The sequence below is a fragment of the Artemia sp. Qi Xiang Cuo genome, chromosome 13 (assembly GCF_049724085.1).
Source record: "Artemia sp. Qi Xiang Cuo chromosome 13, ASM4972408v1, whole genome shotgun sequence".
Classification (NCBI taxonomy): domain Eukaryota; kingdom Metazoa; phylum Arthropoda; class Branchiopoda; order Anostraca; family Artemiidae; genus Artemia; species Artemia sp. Qi Xiang Cuo.
Window position 1 is genome coordinate 64,694,751 of NC_142806.1, and position 24,216 is coordinate 64,718,966.

Sequence of the window (24,216 nt, forward strand, 5' to 3'; positions counted from 1 at the left end):
GCCATTTGAACCCCTAAGGGTTGTCCCACTTTGGAGGATCCTTGGCCTTCGGCAAGCCACTGCGGGGGCCCCAAGCTTCGGATAGCCGCTTCAGGAGAGTCCGGTCTGTGCCCAGCCACTTCAGTGGGCCCCTGACATCGGCTATACGAGGGGGGGGGGGGGTTTAAAATGGCACTTTTAAAGAAATAATTGTTTCATTTTTTATTTTTATAAATTCAGTATTTATAATTTTTTCGATCTAAGTGTTTCTTTTTTTTCAATTTTAGTGTTTACTTTTTTTTTCTTTATTAATGTACTGAATTTGGTTTTTTGAACTTTCTGGTATAGTTTTTCAGGCAAGAAGTATCGAAAACCTGTTCTGGTACTGATGATAGTGTACCATTAGATATAAGAATTTTAAGGATCAATAAAAAAGAATTGACAAATCGAAATACAAAACGTTAAAAAGCTAGTAAAGGGTTGGTGTTAGAGGAATACACGCACACACACACACACACACACACACACACACACACACACACACACACACACACACACACACACACACACACACACACACACACACACACACACACACACACACACACACACACACACACACACACACACACACACACACACACACACACACACACACACACACACACACACACACACACACACACACACACACACACACACACACACACACACACACACACACACACACACACACACACACACACACACACACACACACACACACACACACACACACACACACACACACACACACACACACACACACACACACACACACACACACACACACACACACACACACACACACACACACACACACACACACACACACACATACACACACACACACACACACACACACACACACACACAAACGCAGCGATAATCTCCCTATTGTTACTACCTTTAAGTTATCTCGAGCGAGACCATTTTTCAGCCTCTTTTATCGCCTAGCCGAAGCCCGGATTTCATCCCAGGACTGAGTGGCATAAAGAAAGAAAACCGAGCAAAAATGGAGACCTTTAGGGGCTAGTTGTGGTGGATTTTGAGCTAGCCAGAAGGCACTATGTGTATACTACCACTACAGCTACTGTAAATAATAGCGCTAAGGATACTAAGATAAAACTTTTAGGAAATGTTTGGGGGGATTTGCAATTAAACAAAAAAACTCGCTGCTTAATGATAACTTAGAAAAAATTTCAAATGAATATACTGAAAAAAAATGTGCATTGACAGTTTAATATACATATGCTGATATTTATTCCTTGAAATCTTAATTAATTTTCGTTTTCTGAAAGTTATTAGTGAAAACATTTAAAAGAGTTTTTTTTTTCAGTAAAATATAAACAATATTGGACGTGTTTATATTCGATGTGTTTGGGAAAATGGTGGGCGTGGAAGAGGTGTTAGTTACCTTCCAATCACTTTCGACTATTAAAAAGGGCATTAGCCATTTCAATTTCCAATCAAATGAGCCCCTTTTGAAGTTTCTACGACAACACTTTCTTTGAAAACCTTATATGCCCCTAGGGCATAACTTATAACTCTTGCCTTGAGGGCTGTGTGGGTGATGTCATCCTGAAAGACCTAATATCCCGAACTTTCAACTAAGTTGAACAAAATGGCTACCTCAAAATTTTGATTGGATGTGTTTGCAGAATAGGTGGGCGTGAGAGAGGGGTTAGTTGCCCTCTAATCATTTTCGACTATTAAAAAGGGCAGTAGCCCTTTGAATTTCCACTCGAATGAGCCTTTTTTGAAGTTTCTACGACATTGCTTTCTGTAAAAATCGTATATGGCCCCTGGCCATAACTTAAAACCCTTGCCCTGGGGGCTGTGGGGAAGTGTCCTCCTCAAAAACATAATTTCTATCGGGAAATCAAAAAATTTTTGGATGTGTTTTGGGAAATGTTGGGCTTGGAAGGGGTCTTAGTTGCCTTCCAATCATTTTCGACTATTAAAATGGGCACTAGCTACTCCAATTTCGAATCAAATGAATCCTTTTCAAAGTTTCTACGACAACTCCTTCGATACAAAGTGCCCTGGTCTAAGCCCCCCCCCCCCCAGAACAAAATAGTAAATTTTGCCAACATCGTCCTTTACATAGGCAGCGTGATTGTGCTGCCTGTGATTTTTGTTCATTTTGAGTTTCATTTATTTATTGATGGTGATTTGTGGTAGTTTTACACTTGGAAGATTATTTGACTTTATATCTGCTCATTTTTGGCTTAATGGAGCTCTTTACTTTTGGCTGTTTTAACTTATTTTGTATAAAAAGTTTTTTAAATTAATCTTAAGGAACAAATCGTCAAACATAGGGTATTGTGAACTCTGAAACGGGTAATCTTGAATATAGTTTTTTAAGATTCCTAAATTCAGCAGAACTATCTTATTAGCTTTCAATAGGCTACTTTTTAGCCCTCTTTGAGTCAAAATTAATGTTTTACGCAACAATGCGACCGAAAATACCATTTTGCCGAGAAACTTTCTCTTTTCATAGGTTGTGCATAGGCTGTGCAATAGCGATGTTGGCACAATATATCTTCTTTTTTTTTTTTGGTATCTTGGTTACTTGGTTTTCGACCAGGGCGCTTTGTATCGAAGGAGCTGTCGTAGAAACTTCAAAAAGCGCTCATTCGATTGGAAATTGGAAGGGCTTGTACCCTTTATAATAGTCGAAAGTAATTGGATTTCAACTAACACCCCTTCCACGCCCACCATTTCACCAAACACATTCAATCAAAATTTTGAGATAGCCATTTTGTCCAACATATTTGAAAGATCTAGAAATTATCTCTTTGAAGAGGACACTCCCCTCACAGTCCACAGGCAAGGGTTGTAATTTATGCCCTGGGGGCATGTACGTTTTTTTATTGAATGCGTTGTCGTAGGAACTTCAAAAAGGGTTCATTCAATTGCAAATTCAAAGGGCTACTGCCCCTTTGAATAGTCGAAAATGATTGGAGGGCAGCTAACCCCCCACTCACGGCGACCATTTCCCAAAACACATCCAATAAAAATTGTAAGATAGCCAATTTGTTCATCGTAGTTGAAAGCTCTGGAAATTAGGTCTTTGAGGATGACAAACGCCCCACAGCACTTATGGCGAGGGTTGTAAGTTATGCCCTGGGGACAAATAAGGTTCTTATAGAAACGGTTGTCGCAAAAACTTCAAAAAGGGCTCATTCAATTAAAAATTGAAAGGGTCAGTGCCCTTTTTAATAGTTGAAAAAGAATGGAGAGCAATTAACCCCACTCTTACGCCCACCATTTCCCCAAACATATACAATAAAATTTTTAGATATTGATTTTGTTCAACACAGTTAAATGTTCTGGAAATTAGGTCTTTGAGGATGACAATCCCCCCACAGCCCTAAGGGCAAGGGTAGTAAGTTATGCCCTGGGGCCATATAAGGTTTTCATAGAAAGTGTTGTCATCGAAACTTCAAAAAGGGCTCATTTGATTGGAAATTCAAAGGACTAGTGCCCTTTTTGATAGTCGAAAGTGATTTATGGGTGGCTAGCCCCCCTCCAACGCCCACCATTTTCCCAAACACATCCAATCAAAATTTGATATGGCCATGCTGTTGAACGTAGTTGAGAGGTCTGGAAAGTTCTGGTTATATACCCTGGGGGCATATAAAGTTTTTTTTATAGAAAGCGTTGTCGTAGAAACTTCAAAAAGGGCTCATTCAATTAGAAATTGAAAGGGATAGTGCCCTTTTTAATAGTCAAAAGTGATTGGAGGGCAACAAACCAACCCTATCACGCCCACCGTTTTCCCAAACACATGCAATCAAAATTTTGAGATATTCATTTTGTTCAATGCAGTCGAAAGTTTTGGAAAATAGGTCTGTGAGGATGATGACCCCCCCCCCATATCCCTCAGGGCAAGGGGTGTAAGTTATGCCATTGGGGAATATAAGGTTTTTATTGGAAGTATTGTTGTAGAAACTTCAAAAAGGGTTAACTTGATTGGAAATTGAACAGGCTAGTACCCTTTTTAATAGTAGAAAGTGATTTGAGGGCAACTAACCTCCCTCTCACGCCCACCATATCCCCAAACCCATTCAATAAAATTTTTTGAGATAGCTATTTTTTCAACGTAATTGAGAGTTAAAGAAATTAGGTCTTTAAGGATGAAAACCCCCCACAGCCCCATGGGCAAAGGTTGTAAGTTATGCCCTGAGAGCATATAAGGTTTTTATAGAAAGCGTTGTAGTAGAAACTTCAAAAAGGGCTCATTCAATTGGAAATAGAGAGGGATAGTGCCCTTATTAATAGTCAAAAGTGACTGGAGGTTAAATGCCTCCCCCCACGCCCGTCATATCCCCACATATTTTCGATCAACATTTTGATATACCCATTTTGTTGAACGTAGTTGAAGGGTCTGGAAAGTATGTTGTTGAGTATGACAACCCCCCACAGCCCTCAGGGCTAAGGTTGTAAGGTATGCCCTGGTGTCATATAGATGTTTATAGAATGCGCTGTCGTAGAAACTTCAAAAAGGGTTCATTCAATTGGGAATTAAGATGGCTTTTAAGTGCCCTTATTAATAGTCAAAAGCGATCGGAAGGCAAATCCCCCTCCCCTCCTTTTCCATGCCCATCATTTCACCAAACACTTCTTATCAACATTTTGATATAGCCATTTTGTTGAGCATAGTTGAATTTTCCGAAAAATATGGTTTTGACTATGACAACCCCCCTACAGCCCTTAGGGCTAAGATTGTAAGTTATGCCAAGGGGTTATATAATGCTTTTATAGAAAGCATTGTCGCAAAAACTTCAAAAAGGGGTCATTGAATTCGAAATTGAGAAGGCTATTGGCGTTTTTAATAATCGAAAGTAATCAGAGGGAGATTCACCCCCTCCCCATGCCCGCCATTTCCCCAAACATTTCGGATCAAAATTTTGATATGGCCATTTTATTCAACGTAGTTGAAAGGTCTGAAAATTATGTCTTTGAGGATGACAACCCTCCCCCCATAACACTCAGGACAAGGGTCCTAGGGTATGCCCTTCGGGCATATAAGGTTTTTATAAAAAGTTTTGTCATAGAAGCTTTAAAAAGGGCAAATTCGATTGGAAATTGAGTGAACTATAGCCATTTTTATTAGTCGAAAGTGATCAGGGCAAATGCCCTCCCATGCCCATCATTTTCCTAAACACTTAAAATCCAAATTTTTAGATAGGTATTTTGTTCAGCGTATAAGAAAGGTCTGGAAATTATGTTTTGAAGATTAAAAATCTATGCCCTGGGGAAATATAAGTTTTTATAGAAAGCTTGATAAAACATAAAATCGTGAAGAAAATGAGGACAATTAACTGCCAGTGAAAAAATTGAAAAATTATGCAAATATTTCGGTCAAGACCTCCACTTGATCGTCCTCAGTGCAGAATAAAATATAATAAAAATATAAAAATTCAAACCTTAAAATAAAAACAAAACTAAAATTGGACGACCCTTTCTCAGTGACGGTGAAAGGGTAACTGAATTAAAAACACAAGTCCAAATGGCATTTTACAATTTCATTTTACGTAAAGCACTCTTAAAGGCCAATCGCTTTTTGTTTTGTATTTTGTATTTTTTTATATTGTGCAATCAAACAAAATCTCCGATAATAATCTAACTGGAAAGCGATTGGCCTTTAAGAGTGCTTTACGTAAAACGAAATTGTAAAATGCCATTTAGACTTGTGTTTTTTATTCAGTAACCCTTTCGACATTACTGAGAAAGCTTCGTCCAATTTTAGTTCTATCTTTTTATTTTAAGGTTTGGTTTTTTATGTTTTTATAAGTTTTATTATGATCTGAGTATTGTCAAACGGATGTATTGACCAAAATATTTGCATAATTTTTTCACTGGCGGTTAATTGTCATCGTTTTCTCCGCGATTCTATGTTTTATCATGATTAGCCAGTGTGGTCTCAGAAATTATTTATAGAAAGCGTGGCCATATAAACTCCGGAGGGGGGCTAATTGGATTGGTAATCAGACGCTCTAGTGCTCTTTTTAAGAGTCAAAGTGACCGTAGGGCAGTTACTCCCTCCCCCCCCCCTGCACACACGTCGTATTGTGCCGAAATGCATCTAATAGAAATTTTGAGATACCCATTATATTCAAAATAGTCTAAATATTATATAACAAGGTTTTTCGGGTTGAAACCAACACCAGAGATTAGAGGCAAGGGTTGTAAGTTATACCCAGGTGATATTTAATGTTTTTATGGAAGGTTTGGTTGTTTAACTTTAGATGAAGCACAGTCTTTCTCCCTTAAAAAGAATATGTCAATATAACACGAACAGAAATTAATTTAAAAATAACTTTTTCCACAAAATAAGTTTTTTTAAAAAGGTAAAGAATGCCATTAAACCAAAAATGAACAATAATAGAATAAAATAATCTACCAAGCATACAATTACTACAAATCAAAAGCAATGAATAAATAAAACCCAAAACAAACATAAATTAAAATAAATAAGAGAGTCAACCTCAAAATGAGCAAAAATTAATATGAGTAGGGCTCTAAACCCGATGCTTTCTAAATGCCAGAACATAATTTGTACTTTACTGAAAAAATTCTTTTAGATGTTTTCACTAAACAAACATAACAAACATAAAACCCAAAACAAACCTAAATTAAAATAAATAACAGAGTCAAACTGAAAACGAGTAAAAATTAATCTGAGTAGGGTTCTAAGCCCCATGCTTTCTAAAAGCCAGAATATAATTTGTACTTTACGGAAAAAAATTCTTTTAAATGTCTTCACTTTTATAGCTTTAAGAAATCAAAAATTAATTAAGAAATTAAGGAATAAATATCAGCATATGTATACTAAACTGACAGTGCCCATTTTTTTCAGTAAATTCATTTGAATTTTTTTTCAGTAAAGTACAAATTATATTCTAGCTTCAAGAAAGCAGAGGGTTTAGAACCCTACTCAGATTAATATTTGCTCGTTTTGAATTTGACTTATTTTAATTTCTGTTTGTTTTGGGTTTCATTTATTTATTGATGCTGATTGTGGGAGGATCTGTTATCAAAATCCACTCTTTATTGTTTTGGTAACTATTGGCACGGATCGGCCTTTACTTATAGCTCGTTACTGCGAACAGCTTGATGAAAAACTAAGTTTCTTTTGTCTAAAGAGGAGAATTTTCTCAAATGGTTTGTTAATAATTCTCATTATCCTCGTTTTCTCGTTTTAGGCGTGCCAGGGTAGCTTTACAAACACTGGAGCGATCCTATATCGCGAAGATAGCCAAACAGATACCATTAAATTTAACCACCCAAAACCAGTGAAGAGTACAACTAGTTCACCGTATTTTACAATTCCAACTCAAGCTGACTTTATGATTTGTTTTTCGACCATTCCAGGTATTACCAAACAAAGAAATTTTTTTTTCTATGAAAGAAACCTCAAATTAAAACGTAAAAGAAACTAAAATCATCACCCAAATAAAAAATAAAATATCTATAAGATTAGTTTAAATAAACTGACTGCTGATATATTTTGTATAGTATTTTGGATTATGTAAATCTATTGCTTTACTAACAACAAAAAACTAATACAAAAATAAACAATTTTATTTTAGTTTTAAAATAGTAATCAAGTGCCTGAAGAAAATAGTTAACTAATTTATAAGGTTCACGCTGTCTTTTACTAGCCTAAATGCCAGTCAATTTAAGTATTCAAAATGGTTTTCACTCAAAACTGAAAAGTAACTAAGAAATGTTTTTGTACTAATAAAAAAATTCATTAAACTATGTGTAAAAATAAACGGTTCCTTAGCAAAACTCATTGCTCTAATCATCTTTGATAACATTCGCTAGTATCACAACATTTTTACTGAAGAAACCCAACCAAACTTTATTCAGGATTGAATAAAAAAAGAAATGAAAAAAAATTCAAAGGAAAGTAGAAAACCGCATTAAATTTGAGACCAGTAGGAATAAATGTCTACAATAGTTCACAATCAAAACGACCAGAAATTACTTTTAAAGAATTAATAAAACCTAAAACGAACAGAAAAAAACAATCATAAACAAAAACAGGTATTAATATTAATGAATAAATCTTAAAACAAGTAAGACTTAAATTGAGTATCGAAATCAAACTTAAAATGAAGAAAAAGCACTGCAAACAAAAGTTTGGCTAATGTCCTTTTCCCTGACTGTAGAAGTCTAAAGCCTACTGTGTCTTTTGCCTTTTATTGAACACTACTTATGTCTTGAACAGTCCTTGGAAAGAACTAATAAAAATAAACTGAACATTTGATATATAATGACAGTAATATGTGATACTTCAGCAGTTCAGGATTTTATTTCACTGTAACTTTTTTTTCAATGTTGTAAGTACAAAAGAAAATTTTGTAATATTATACGTTTTCAGTAAAGCGCAAATGACGAAATATGCTTTAGACTTTTGCATTTAGGGAAAGAAGCAGTAGCCAAACTTTTGTTTGTAGCAATTATTTTTCGTTTTAAGTTTGATTTACATATGTAATTTAAGTTTCACAAGCTTTAAGATTTATTTATTCATTTATGTTAGTACCTGTTGTATGTTTTTTTGCTATGACTGTTTATTTAATTTCTGTTTATTTTGAGTTTAATTTATTCTTTAGAAGTAATTTCTGGTCGTTTTGAGTTTGAATTAATCTAGGAACTTATTTTTTAACTTTAATATGGCCTTTGCTTTTCTTTGAAAAACTTTTTTTCCGGAAAGTTTTTTTCAGTTAATTTATGTTTGTTCTTGACTGCTAAAGTTTCAAGTGTTTCAACGTTCCCAATTTTCAACATCATTTTCTTTCCAACATCAAAGTCTTATCGAAATATCAAAACATTAAAGTAATTTCTTTTTAACATTAAAGATTCGAAGTTCAAAATCCCCACAAAATTCTCTGAAAGCAATCAAAAATAGATCTAGCAGCTGTTGCCAGCAATTGGAGTCACAGTTGAAAGTTATCGCAATTGGAAGTAGCCACATTTGCAATCACAACCAGTCTCATTAGCAACTACAATAATAGCAGCAGTAGTGGCGGCCATGAATGTTTCAAGTTAATACCCTTACCTGTTCCTAAGACATTTCAGATAGACACTTTTGATAACTTGAATGCATACAGTTTTATTATTTATCTCAACATACCCCTCAACGTTTCTCAAAATGTTGCCTCACCACCCTTAGCCGTTCTGGTCACATTCAGGATCGAACATTTCCCCCTTTCCTGATAATTTCTGATATGATAAATTCTGTATGTAAAAATTGACAAATTGCATAACTTATATTCCTTACCCCAGGGGCTTTAGGGGCATGGCATCCCCGGAGGTTTAGCTATTAGACGTAATGACTTTTTAAAATAAAATGGCTTCTTAAGATCTCTATCAGTGAGATTATACCACAATTATTACTACTAATACAACTACTATTTCTAATGCAACTACAACAAAGGCTGAGGACATTAAGGTGAAACATTTGGGAAATACTGAGGGGGCAAATTCAACTAGATCCAAACAAACTACAAGCATACTAGTTGTCAGCAATATCTTTGGAAGGGCTTAGTGTTTAACGATGAAACTTCCAGGGCATCATGAAAAAAATATTCAACTGACCGAAAGGCTAATACGTCCATACTATTACTGCTTTTTTTGTTGCTTTTATTGTATCACCCGTGCTACTAACACTACTATAAGGCTCGGCGTGTGAAGGTAAAAATTACAGGGGACATTGAAGGGAAAGTTGAACTAAATAAAAACACAATATATTCATATAGGTTGTCAAAAGGATGTATCTCAGGAATAGCTTAGATTTCAGATTTCAGATTTTGATGTTTATCGTTTCACAAAAAAGAACTAACTAAATTATATCAAAACCTACAGAGCCAAATAAAAGACACAAGTCCTTAGGGTGACTGTATCTTCTAACCACCTTGTAAAATAGACAATATTCAATAAGCAATTACACAAAAACTCATTTATCATTTTTTCACAAAGAAGAAAAAAAAGATATAATTAACCTTACAAAGTTAAAAACTTTTTAGTCACAACCTACCAGCCTCCATCCACCCCACCTCCCCGTCTCGATGCACCCCTTCCAAAAACCCAAAAATTTCAACCACCATTTTCAATAAAAAAATTTTGACTTTCATGTACAGGAAATTGAGTTACCGGATGCTTTAATACTATCTGCAAGACCATTCTTACACTGATACAGCATTGTCTCTAATAGCAAAGCCTGACCTTTTTCAATATCAGATTTCATGAGCCAGATAATCAATGTTTCTAATAGCATATTCATGATAAGCAGAATTCTGAGAAAACGTGTTCAGAAGTAGGGAGGACCCTAGTACCCCCATCCCTCACCCCTGCTGCCATCTACAATTGAGTCTGACTATGATCCCACACCATATATGTGCATAGAATCCCTAGGGAGAACACCTGTGCTGTCAGTCCGGACCCCACACCATATATGGGCATAGCCTCCCTAGGGGAAATGGATTTCTGAGAAAATTGATTTGTTGTTTCCAAGTGTATTGTCTCCGGGCGAAGTTTGCACATGCGCATTAACGGGGGGGGGGGGGGAAATGTATTGATCTATAACTCGTGACGGGGCACCATATATGGGCATAGAATCCCCAGGGAGAACACATGTGCTGTCAGTCCGAACGGGACTCCATTTATTCATGATTTATTAATATCTAATGGATGATGTCAAGGTCAATTGATTTGTTGTTGTCGTTCGTCCAGGTGTACGCTAGGGAGAATGTTATGATCCAGGAATGGGAAACAGGATCACGTGTCTCCTTCTAAACCAATCAGAGAGTAGATTACATCTCATTCTAAGCCAATGAGAGGGTCGCTTACATATGATTTTCCCTTTGTATAAAAATTCGCCCTTGGGATTTCGTATATAAAGGACATGCGTTGTGATTAAATTTTCAGAAAGTTCTGTGACACTAAGGATATAACAATGAATATTATTGATGAGTTAGAAGCCTTGGCAACATCAATTTACCATTTGAGTTCTGTTTAAGTATATTTTCATTTTTTATTTTCAAAATAAAATTATTTTACATAGTAGTCCCTCCAGTATATTCGGGTAAATCCCCCCCCCTCCCACTCGAATACAAACACCACCATGCTATCTTTATAGTCGTTAGAATACTAAAAAATATGCTCTTTTTTTACATGTAAACCCCCCACTGTTTACAACTTTAATTCTTTCATTGGAAATAATTCTCCTTTTTCGATAAATTCTTGCTTTCTCTATTTCTATCTAAAGTGACAACTGACTTCTGTCAGCTATTAATATGATGATTCCATTTAAGCCGTCACCCTATCTTCTATCAGTTCCGCAAAGATTTAAATATGGGCTAATTATCGCATCCTGTGAATGGTCATCCGGTATCTACAAAACCAGGGGATTAAGCTTTTTGTAGGTTTCACAGAAAGACACTTTTTGTTCCGGTCAAATTAGCGACATATCTTTCTACAGTAAATCTTATGAACTGCAAGAGGGATCAGGTGTTGCTTATGATGAATAGTTTCATATAGTATTTGTTTTTCATTTTGAGTACTCAGTGTTTATATGGGAGGGAGGGGGGAAGGGGATTTATTTTCTAAATGGTAAAAATAGAATTTCTATGCTTTTCGGGTTCGATTTCTCACAAGTTGTTTATTTAATTTTTTATCAACATGGTAAAAATAGGAGCTACTGACTGTCGCAAATTTTACCTTTTGCTTTGCTTTTTGACTTAGGGGAGGGGACTTCTTAGTGATAAATGCTTTCTAGACAAAATTATGGTTACTAATTTTCCTTCTGTAAAAAAGGGGGAAATTATTTCGATACTAACTTTTTTCTCTTCTTTAAGGCAAATTATGAAGAATGTATTGCCCCCCCCCCTCCATCGAAGAGAGCAAGAGAGGACGAGGCAGCCCCATCAGTGCCAGCCCCTATGCAGTCTGGGCAACTTACATCCTCAACGCAAGCCCCTGACCATCGACCTGTCGCTCAACCTGATGTCCCTGTCAGAAAATTGAAAAGAGATTGGACGGCTGCACACATGATGACAAGCCCCAATGCTCCAAACCCTCATGCCCGTGACATCGCTGCCCCACCTACACAAGGTCAGGAGGTTGCCCTCCAGTATGCTATGCCAGGACCATCCGGTACCCAAATACAGCCGGAATTTGCAAATTTGAGAATTTTCACCTCTAGTCTCTACCTATTTCTTCCATCTTTTTAGGTCTTTTATTTTCGCTTTTTTTTCAACACTTTAAAATTGTCTCAGAGATTTTAAAATATATTTTTTAGATAAACATGTGCTCTCCCAACTCAAATTGAAGGACAGAGATTATACCATTTATCTCTTACACATATGGATTCTAATTTGCATAATATTGTTGACAACTTTCAATTATAACTTGCCAAGAATTTGGGTGACATTCAATAGGAGTTAACGGTTCCCATTTAATTGCATTTTTCACAATATCTTGAAAATAACAGACTTGCATTAACGAATGTAAGGTCAAAGGAGGTCGGTTTATACACATTCAAAATAAGCTATTTTCGGGAGATGATCTGAATGAGTTAGGCTATCCATTTCAAACCAAGTAAAGACACCGTTTTTTTTCCAAAGCAGATATGGGCTATTCCTTTCGCTTTTTTTTCAACACTGTAAAATTGTGTCAGAGATTTTAAAAGATATTTTTTAGCTAAAGATGTTTTCTCCCCACTGAATTTGAAGGACAGAGATTATACCATTTATCTCTTACACATATGGATTCTAATTTGCGTAATATTGTTGACAACTTTCAATTATAACTTGCCAAGATTTTGGGGGACATTCAATAAGAGTTAACGGTTCCCATTTAATTGCATTTTCCAGAATATCTTGAAAATAACAGACTTGTATTAACGAATGTAATGTCAAAGGAGGTCGGTTTATACACTTTCAAAATAAGCTATTTTCGGAAGATGATCTGAATGAGTTAGGCTATCCATTTCAAAACCTACTTTGTAATGTTTTAGATTGTCTTGAGCTGGAACTTTCAGGATATTTGGAGTAAACCAAATGCTACTAAGCACATGTAAATAATAATCCAATTTTTAAAAATAGGGTGATTTAGACACTATGAAAATAAGCTATTTTTCATTTATAGGTTGTCCTGGTTTCATACTCGTCATCTCCCCCATGCTCGTCAGTTGGAGATGGAGAGAACGCGCCTATGGAGCCCTCAAACAATACAACTTGGAATGGTAATTCTCTAGAAATGCTCTTTAACATTGATGACTTTTTAAGTGATTTTTTTTTTAAATGTTGATAATAGCACAGTTGAGCAGGGTAATGTAGTTAATTCAGATTCGGAATTAGCATCGCTAAGTCCAAATACTATGCAGCTTTTGGATGATTTTGTCGGTGAATTAACGGGAAACCCTTCCCCCTCAGATTACATGAACATTCTCCCACTTCAATCAAATGATGTGGCTTCCCATAGCCCTATTATTGAACAATGTGGGGGAGGGGATGTTAATAATAATATAAAAGAGGGGGAGGGGGAGGAGGGGGGTAATATTCAGTTTACGACATTTCCCGACTTTCAGCTATCAAACACAATTTTAAATACAATAGTTGTCTACAGTGCAACCTTTGGAGATCCAATTAATTCACTTTTGTGTGGTAATTTTGTGTTTGACCCCGTAGAAATTGTGCATGAGTATGTAGATAGAATTCGTGCACTGCTGGAAAACCAAATTCAATTGTGGGATGGTAGGGATTCAATTAAGGCTTCTATTGTTTTAAAGGTGTTTTATTTAAATGAGGGAAAAAGTGAAGTTTACAATCATTATGTACACACCGAGATGCCTTTGATTTATCCAAATTTAGAGAATTTTGCGGGTGTGTTTTCCCAGTTGATCAGACATATTATTACGCATCTTGAGAATTATAACGAAAGTGGGAGCGGATCGGTAGTTCTTTATGTTGAAAATTTAAGTGTTAATATCTGTAAATTTAAGAAAGATTTTATTTTAAGAGGGGGGCAGGTGGCGGGTCTGATAAGTATACAGTTTTAAAATATAATCCAGATTTAGTAGGTTGTCGTGGTGTCTAGCGGATCTGTTTTGAAACAGCTCAGAAATGTTTCAAGTACGCTTTCCTCATATCAGCATTCGAGCCTCTAGCAAGTGACGCTACCAAGACAAATTTAGATCATTGGGCTGTACATGGGAAGGAGGGGTCCAATTTTACCATTGTAGATTTCACTTGTTTAGAGGGAAAATACCCAGTAACGCTAAGATCTATTGATATTTTTGAAAGGGCCAATGCTCATTTAAATATTGGCGTTACTGTGGTTCAGTATGAAACTGAATTTGAAGATGGATTTCGTTCAAAAAAGAAGGGGGTGGTGTTCCCAGTAAGAGGTCCGTCAATTGAATTGGTCAAACACTGAGTTTGGTTGTTGTACACACCACCATCTAGTGACCTAGCCAATTCAATTGGCCATTTCAATCCAATTACAGACATCAGTAGAGTTCTGGAGGAGGGTCAGAAAAGGGGGGTATGTTTCTACTGTCCAACATGCCTGTCTCGATTTTGGACAGAATTAAAGTTGCAAAATCACATGAAGCATTGTAGACGGCATGGCTACCAGACAGTGGAAAAGGGTTTCATGTGATAGGGCCATTTTACGCTTTAAAAATTTCCAAAACACCCTCCTCCAGAGCAACAAAATCTCGTTGGACTGTGTGGCGAAGCTGTTGGAAGTGAACGATCCTCGATTTCCAAACCAAATCAAAGAACATCAAGCTACTGCAGTGTCCTACGCCCACGCGCAAAGAGACAATTCTAACACCATGCAGTTGTTAGAAACAGTAGAAACACTGGATGAGGGAGAGTGCATGATCAAGGCACTGACTAAATTAATTGGCACAGCTAATGGCGCTATTTCTCGTTTGAGAAATACGCATTATCCTATGGTGTTGTCTGCAGAGGATCGTCTCGCGATTAAAAATCAAAGGGGACTATCAAAGGGGACTTTGATAGGGGACTAAAGGGAAAAGAGGGGGGCGGGGGAAAGTCAGAGACCATGATCACTTGTGGCAGGAAATATCCTCTGGGGTAGTAATTTTAGAGGGGTAGCGCATCAATCGTGTAACATAAATGTTAGCCAGCAGTTTTTTATTCCAGTTTTTATCCACAATTCAAATTATGATTTAAAATTTATTTTACCGGCACTGGCACGTATGCACAGGGAAGGAGGGGGAGTAGATAGTCCATGGGTAAATAATTCATTTACCTATAATATCATTCCCAAATCAGCTGAGAAGTTGGTGCTTCTCGAGCTAAAATGGCAGGTAGTAAATAATTGGCATACGTGTTGGAATAAAATCAGGTTTTTAGATTCCTTTAGTTTTTTTCCCAAGGCATTCAGTCAATTGCTTCAAGTGCAGAAAAGCGACAATTTTGATAGTTTTCCTCTGCTTAAACAGCACTTTCCAGACAGTGAAATGTATGACCTATTGACCTGTAAAGGTGTATACGCATATGACTATTACTGCTCTGGCGCTAGCTTAAGCGAGGTGAAACTACCTCGAATTGAAGCTTTCTACAATTCACTCACCAACAGTGAATGCACAGCCGAGGACTATGAGTTTGCCAAGAAGTTTTGGTCTAAGGGGAATTGTATAAATGGGTAGGATTATTGTAGACTGTACTTGGCCAGTGACGTTTTAACTCTGTTAGACATAGTCTGCAAGAACACAGACCAAATCTAATCAGAGTTCGGGCTAGATATAGGCTATTACTTTTCCACACCACATTTGGTGATGGACTTAATTTTAAAAATTAGTAGGGAGGAAATAGGCTTAATCACTGACGTGGATCAACACCTTTTTGTAGAAAGATCAATGAGGGGTGGGTATGTTTATCATGGGGATCGCGTCTTGTCAACTGATCCGAGTGGACAAAACAGCAACACCAGTACAAAGTCAAATGCAGTGTTCTTGGACATGAACTCATTGTACCCCTCGGCAATGTCTCACTACTCTTTGCCATGTGGGAACTATCAATGGCTTGAGAATCCGTGTGAGTTCCCCGACATTACCACAGTCGAGGACAATGGGCCACAAGGATGGTTCTTTGAAATTGATGGGCATATTCCATTGGCACTTCATGATTCAGTCAGAGATTTTGTTTTTCCCTGTATCAATCGACCAGTGACCAGGGACTCACTGAGCCCCTACAATCGATCATTGGTTGAGGATATGGGGATGCAATAGAACCCCTCTAAACAAAAACTTATTGCTGATTTTGACCCTAAGGTGAATCTCGTTTTTCATCATGTGCTTAAGCACTGCATCGTGAACAATAGTTTCATGATCACGAAAAGTCATAGGATCCTGCAATTCAGTCAGCAACCTTACTTAAAAACGATTATCGACGCCTTTGTTAATAAATGTTCTCGGGCAAACACCAAAGTGGAGAAGGAAATGTACAAACTCATTCTAAATTCAGCGTTTGGCAAAATGTGTGAAAGCGTACGCAACAGATCTCGCTGCGACGTCGTGACTGACCCTATAGAGTGTGCACGACTTATTGCCGACCCTAATTTTACAACGTTCACGAGCATAAAGGCCGGTATGGTTCTTTTATACATGAAAAAGAGAAATGAGGTATTTAGCATGAATATAGCAGGCGTTAATTCAGTACTAGAAATTTCCAAAAAGAGCATGTTGTCGTTTTTTTATAATTTTTGCAAGGCGCAATGACCAAGAGAGGGGGAGGTTCAAGTTTAATATGGAGATACAAATTCTCTGCTGTTAAAGGTAAAAACGAGGATTTATTGGGAGATTTAGAAAATGGGGAACACATCAGCTCGCGGATGGATTTCACCAACTGGAATCCATCCCTCTACCCCGAGTTGGTGAAACGTCAAGCCCCCAACCAACTACTAATGTTAAAATCAGAGACGGGGAGTGATTCGATATCCAGGGGGGTGTTCCCAGGTCCTAAAGTTTATTGCGTAAAAACTCATAACCGGTATTTAAAGCAGGCGTGTTAAGGGGTGCCTACACATTTTGTAAAGAGCCATTTCAACATGAGAGTGTACAGAGACTGTTTATAAAGTAGCCTAGTGCCGAGAGCACAAGTGCTTGCAATTCGCTCTCTACAGTATAAAAATTATACTGTAAGAGTGGAAAAAAAATGCAAGGTCATGTATATCCGACAAATTCTATGTGCTCGAGAATGGTGTAAGTGTGCTACCTCATGGACACTACCTTATTTCAGACCGAGTTGAATGCATAGACTATCGCAATCAACTTGGTCTGGATAAATTAACCTGAATTTGACTCTAACCCAACCTAACCACTAACCTTTCATAAATCAACTAACCCAACCCTTTCATAAATTAACTAACCCTAACCACCTTAACCCTACCAAACCTAACCTGTAGTGACGAAAACTATTGTATACAGTTTTTTCCACCGCGGCTCCCGGGGAGTGGGGGGTCCCTCCCGCGGCCGGCCCCATGGCTCCCGGGGGGGGGGGGTCCCGCCCGTGGCCAGCCCCGTGGCTCCCGGGGGGGTGGGGGGTCCCACCCGTATAGGCCCCGCGGCTCCCGGGGGGGGGGGTCCCCCTTTTAAATTCATAATGTTCAACTGTGCTATTTTTTTTAAAGTTCATGTTCCAAGTGTTTTTTGCTGTTTTTTTTTTCATATGCTGTTGTACAAATAGTGTGTGTGCTAATGTACATAAAGTGATGCTGAACAAAAAGTGTTGTTGTTCTTGATGAACAAAAGCGTTCTTTTTATAATAAATGTTGTACATAAAGTGTTTTTTTTTATCGTTGTTCATGTTGAAAAAATAGAGTTTTCATGTTGAACAAGTGTCATTTTTTTTTCTTGTTGAACAAGTGTCATTCTTATGTTGTTGCTCATGTTGAACAAATAGAGTTTTCATGTTGAATAAATGACCATTAAATATTGTTTTTGTTGTTCTTGTTAACGTACTAGATAGATCTATGGGAAAATTACTGCTACTACTACTACTACTTCTGTCCACCATTCATCATATAACCCCCTTGGGAGAGGTTTCGAACAGAAACACACATACTTCATCAACATTTAGATATCTAATTCTTCACCGTAACTTCACTTTTTCCAAAATTGTCTGGAAAAAGTGACGGGAAAGGTTTCTTCAGCCCCCCCCCCTGGGGAAAGGTAGTGACACACACCACTATGAAATTTATACATAAAGACTCCCCGGCCCCTTGCAGCGGGCACCGCAGCGGGCACACCGCAGTGACCGCCTCAAAAGCGGTAGGTTAAGTGGCCCACGCCACTATGAAATTTATACATAAAGCCAGTAGAAGTTGGGGTGGCGTGACACTATGAAATTTATACATAAAACCAGTCAAAGTTGGGAGGTTAGGTTAGGTTAGGATAGATTAGATTAGGTTACCTTAGGTTAGGTTAAGTGGCGCGCCACTTAAAGCAAGTAAAATTTGGGGTGGCGCGACACTATGAAATTTATACATAAAGCCAGTAAAAGTTTGGGTGGCGTGACACTATGAAATTTATACATAAAACCAGTAAAAGTTGGGAGGTTAGGTTAGGTTAGGATAGGATAGATTAGGTTAGGTTACCTTAGGTTATGTTAAGTGGCTCGCCACTTAACCTAACACCAATATGAAATTTATACATAAATCCAGTAGAAGTTGGGTTGGCGCGACACTATGAAATTTATACATAAAGCCTGTAAAAGTTGGGAGGTTAGGTTAGGTTAGGATATATTAGGCTAGGTTACCTTAGGTTAGGTTAAGTGACGCGTAACTTAACCTAACCTAAGGTAACCTAGCCTAATCTATCCTAACCTAACCTAACCTCCCAATTTTTACAGGCTTTACGTATAAATTTCATAGTGTCGCGCCACCCCATTTTTTACTGGCCTTATGTATAAATTTCATAGTGGTGTTAGGTTAAGTGGCACACCACTTAACCTAACCTAAGGTAACCTAACCTATTCTATCCTATCCTAACCTAACCTCCCAACTTTTACAGGGTTTATGTATAAATTTCATAGTATCGCGCCACCCCAACTTTTAGTGGTTTTATGTATAAATTTCATAGTGTCGCGCCACCCCAACTTTTACTGGATTTAAGTGGCGCGTCACTTAACCTAACCTAAGGTAACCTAACCTAATCTATCCTATCCTAACCTAACCTAACCTCCCAACTTTGACAGGCTTTATGTATAAATTTCATAGTGTCGCGCCACCCCAACTTTTACTGGCTTTATGTATAAATTTCATAGTGGCGTGGGCCACTTAACCTACCGCTTTTGAGGCGGTCACTGCGGTGTGCCCGCTGCGGTGCCCGCTGTGAGGGGCCGGGGAGCTTTTATGTATAAATGTCATAGTGGTGTGTGTCACTACCTTTCCCCAGGGGGGGGGGCTGAAGAAACCTTTCCCGTCACTTTTTCCAGACAATTTTGGAAAAAGTGACGTTACGGTGAAGAATTAGATATCTATATGTTGATGAAGTATGTGTGTTTCTGTTCGAAACCTCTCCCAAGGGGGTTATATGATGAATGGTGGACAGAAGTAATAGTAGTAGTAGTAATAATTTTCCCATAGATCTATCTAGTACGTTAACAAGAACAACAAAAACAATATTTCATGGTCATTTATTCAACATGAAAACTCTATTTGTTCAACATGAGCAACAACATAAGAATGACACTTGCTCAACAAGAACAACAAAAAAAAATGACACTTGTTCAACATGAAAACTCTATTTGTTCAACATGAACAACGATAATAAAAACACTTTATGTACAACATTTATTATAAAAAACGCTTTTGTTCATCAAGAACAACAACACTTTTTGTTCAGCATCACTTTATGTACATTAGCACACACATTATTTGTACAACAGCACATAAAAAAAAACAACTACAAAAAACACTTGGAACATGAACTTAAAAAAAATAGCACAGTTGAACATTATGAATTTAAAAGGGAGACCCCCTCCCACCCCCCAGGAGCCGCGGGACCGGCCGCGGGCGGGACCCCGCCCCCCCCCCCGGATCCGCGGGGCCGGCCCCGGGCGGGACCACTCACCCCCCGGAAGCCGCGGGGCGGGCCGCTGGCGGGACGCCCCACCCCCGGGAGCCGCGGGGGAAAAAACTGTATACAAAAGTTGTCGTCACTGCAGGTTAGGTTGGGTCAGTGGTTAGGTTGGGTTATGGTGAGATTGGGTTAGGTTAGTTAATTTATGAAAGGGTTGAGTTAGTTAGTTTATGAAAGGTCAGTGGTTAGGTTGGGTTAGTGTAAAATTTAGGTTAATTTATCCAGACCAAGTTGATTGCGATAGTCTATGCATTCAACTCGGTCTGAAATAAGGTAGTGGCCATTTGGCAGTGCACTTACACCATTCTCGAGCACATAGACTTTGTCGGATATACATGACATTGCATTTTTTCCACTCTTACAGTATAATTTTTATACTGTAGAGAGCGAATTGCAAGCACTTGTGCTCTCGGCACTAGGCTACTTTCTACACAGTGTCTGTACATGCTCATGTTGAAATTGCTCTTTACAAAATGTGTGGACACCCCTTTACACGCCTACTTTAAATCTCCATTATGTGTTTCTACACATTAAATTTTAGGACCCGGGAACAACCCCCTGAGTATCAAATCACTCCCCGTCTCTGATGTTAACATTAGTAGTTGGTTGGGGGCTTGACGTTTCACCAACTCGGGATAGAGGGATGGATTCCAGTTGGTGAAATCCATCCGCGAGCTGATGTGTACCCCATTTTCTAAATCTCCCAATAAATCCTCGGTTTTTACTTTTAACAGCATATAATTTGTACCTCCATAGTAAATTTGTACCTCCCCCGCCTTTGGCCTTTGAACCTTGCAAACATTGTAAAAAAACGACAACATGAGCTTTTTGGAAATTTCAAGTACTGAACTACCTCCTGCTATATTCTTGTTCAATACCACATTTCTGTTTTTCCTGTGTAGAAGAACCATGCCAGCCTCTATGCTCGTGAACGTTGTAAAATTAGGGTGGGCAATAATTCGTGCACACTCTAGAGGATCAGTCACGACGAAACAGCGAGATCTGTTGCGTACGCTTTCACACATTCTGCCAAACGCTGAATTTAGAATGAGTTTGTACATTTCCTTCTCTACTTTACTGTTTGCCCTAGAGCGTTTATAAACAAAAGTGTCGATATACTTTTTCAAATATGGTTTCTGACTAAATTGCAGGACCCTATGTATTTTGGTGATCTTGAAACCATTGTTCACCATCCAGTGCAAAAGCACATGGTGAACAACCATATTCTCCTTAGGGTCCAAATCTGCAATCAGTTTTTGCTTAGAGGGGGTCCAGTGCATACCCATTTCCTCAACCAATGATCGATTGTAGGGGCTCAGTGAGTCCCTGGTCACTGGTTGATTGATACAGGGAAAAACAAAATCTCTGACGGAATCATGAAGCGCCAATGGAATTTACCCGTCAATTTCAAAGAACCATCCTTGTGCCCCATTGTCCTCGACGGTGGTAATGTCGGGGAACTCAAAAGGATTTTCAAGCCATTGATAGTTCCCACATGGCAAAGAGTAGTGAGACATTGCCGTGGGGTACAATGAGTTCATGTCCAAGAACACTGCATTTTACTTTGTAAAGGTGTTGCTGTTTTGTCCGCTCGGATCAATTGACAAGACGCGATCCCCATGAAAAACATACCCACCCCACATTGATTTTTCTACAAAAAGGTGTTGATCCACGTCGGTGATTAAGCCTATTTCCTCCCTACTAATTTTTTAAATCAAGTCCATCACCAAATGTGGCGTGGAAAAATAATAACCTATATCTAGCACAAACTCTGAATAGATTTGGTCTGTGTTCTTGCAGACTATGTCCAACAGAGTTAAAACGTCACTGGCCAAGTACAGTCTACAATAATCCCACTTATTTTTACAATTCCCCTTAGACCACACCTTCTTGGCAAACTCATAGTCCTCGGCTGTGCATTCACTGTTGATCAGTGAATTGTAAAAGTTTCCAATCTGAGGCAGTTTTACCTCGCTTAAGCAAGTGCCAGAGCAGCAATAGTCGTATGCATATACACCTTTACAGGTCAATAGGTCATACATTTCACTGTCTGGAATGTGCTGTTTAAGCAGAGGAAAAATATCAAAATTGTTGCTTTTCTGCACTTGAATCAAATGACTCAATGCCTTGGGAAAAAAACTAAAGGAATCTAAAAACCTGATTTTATTCCAACACGTATGCCCATTATTTACTACCTGCCATTTTAGCTCGAGAAGCACCAACTTATCAGCTGATTTGGGAATGATATTATAGGTAAATGAATTATTTACCCATGGACTATCTACTCCCCCTCCTTCCCTGTGCATACGTGCCAGTGCCGGTAAAATAAATTTTAAATCATAATTTGAATTGTGGAAAAAACCTGGAATAAAAAACTGCTGGCTAACATTTATGTTACAAGATTGATGCGCTACCCCTCTAAAATTACTACCCCCAGAGGATATTTCCTGCCACAAGTGATTATGGTCTCTGACTTTCCCCCTCCCCCCTCTTTTCCCTTTAGTCCCCTTATCCCCCTCTTCAAACTCCCCCTTACAAACCCACCATATTTTTTGATTTTTAATCGCGAGACGATCCTCTGCAGACCGCCCCCGTGGGTAATGCATATTAATAAAACGAGAAATAGTGCCATTATCTTTGGCAAATATTTTAGATAGGTCCTTTACCCTGCACTATCTCATCTAGGGTTTCTACTATTTCTAACTACTGCGTGATGTTTAAACTGTCTCTTTGCGCGTGAGCATAGGACACTGCAATAGTTTGATGTTCTTTGATTCAGTTTGGAAATCGAGGATCGTTCACTTCCACCAGCTTCGCTTCACAGTCCAACGAGATTTTATTGCTCTGCAAGAGGGTGTTTTGGAAATTTTTAAAGCTTAAAATGGCCCTATCCCCTGAAACCGTTTCCACTGACTGGTAGCCATGCCGTCTACAATGCTTCATATGATTTTTAAGCTTTAATTCTGTCCAAAATCGTGACAAGCATGTTGGACAGTAAAAACATACCCCTCTTTTCTGACCCTCCCCCAGAACTCTACTAATGTCTGTAATTGGGTTAAAATTGCCAATTGAATTGGCTAGGTCACTAGATGGTGGTGTGTACAACAACCAAACCCAGTGTTTAACCAATTCAATCGACAGACCTCTTACTGGGAACACCACCCCCTTCTTTTTTGAACGAACCCCATCCTTAAATTCAGTTTCATACTAAACCACAGTAACGCCGATATTTAACTAAGTATTGGCCCTTTCAAAAATATCAATAGATCTTAGCGTTACTGGGTATTTTCCCTCTAAACATGTGAAATCTACAATGGGAAAATTGGACCCCCTCCTTCCCATGTACAGCCCAGTGATCTAAATTCGTCTTGGTAGCGTCACGTGCTATAGGTTCAAATACTGATATGAGGTAAGCGTACTTGAAACATTTCTGAGCTGTTTCAAAACAGATCCGCTGGACACCACGACAACCTACTAAATCTGGATTATATTTTAAAACTGTATCCCTATCATACCCCCCCCCCCCTGCCCCCCCCTCTTAAAATTAAATCTTTCTTAAATTTACAGATATTAACACTAAAATTTTCAAGATAAAGAACTACCGACCCGCTCCCATTTTCGGTATAATTCTCGAGATGCGCAATAATATGAACTATCCACTCGGAAAAAGCACCCTCAAAATTCTCTAAATTTGGATAGATCATACGCATCTCGGTGTGTACATAATGATGGTAAACTTTACTTATTCCTTCATTTAAACAAAACACCTTTAAAACAATAGAAACCTTAATTGAATCCCTACCACCCCACAACTGAATTTGGTTCTCCAGCAGTGCACGAATTCTATTTACATACTCATGCACAATTTCTACGGGGTCAAAAACAAAATTACCACACAAAAGCCAATTAAATGGATCTCCAAAGGTTTCAGTTTAGACAACTATTGTATTTAAAATTGTGTTTGATAGCTGAAAGTCGGGAAATGTCTTAAACTGAATATTACTCCCCTCCTCCCCCTCCCTCTGTTGTATATTATTATCAACATCCCCTTCCCCACATTGTTC

At 38.2% G+C, this 24,216-nt stretch overlaps 1 protein-coding gene across 1 annotated transcript in view; it reads left to right on the forward strand.

The window, feature by feature from the left end:
- Nucleotides 1-24,216, forward strand: part of LOC148945550 (caspase-1-like) — a 162,913-nt gene that overhangs the window by 78,724 nt on the left and 59,973 nt on the right. The window contains exon 4 of the mRNA XM_089098809.1: nucleotides 7,233-7,401. Within this exon, the coding sequence (XP_088954935.1) occupies nucleotides 7,233-7,401 (169 nt within the window). The remainder of the gene's footprint in view (nucleotides 1-7,232; nucleotides 7,402-24,216) is intronic.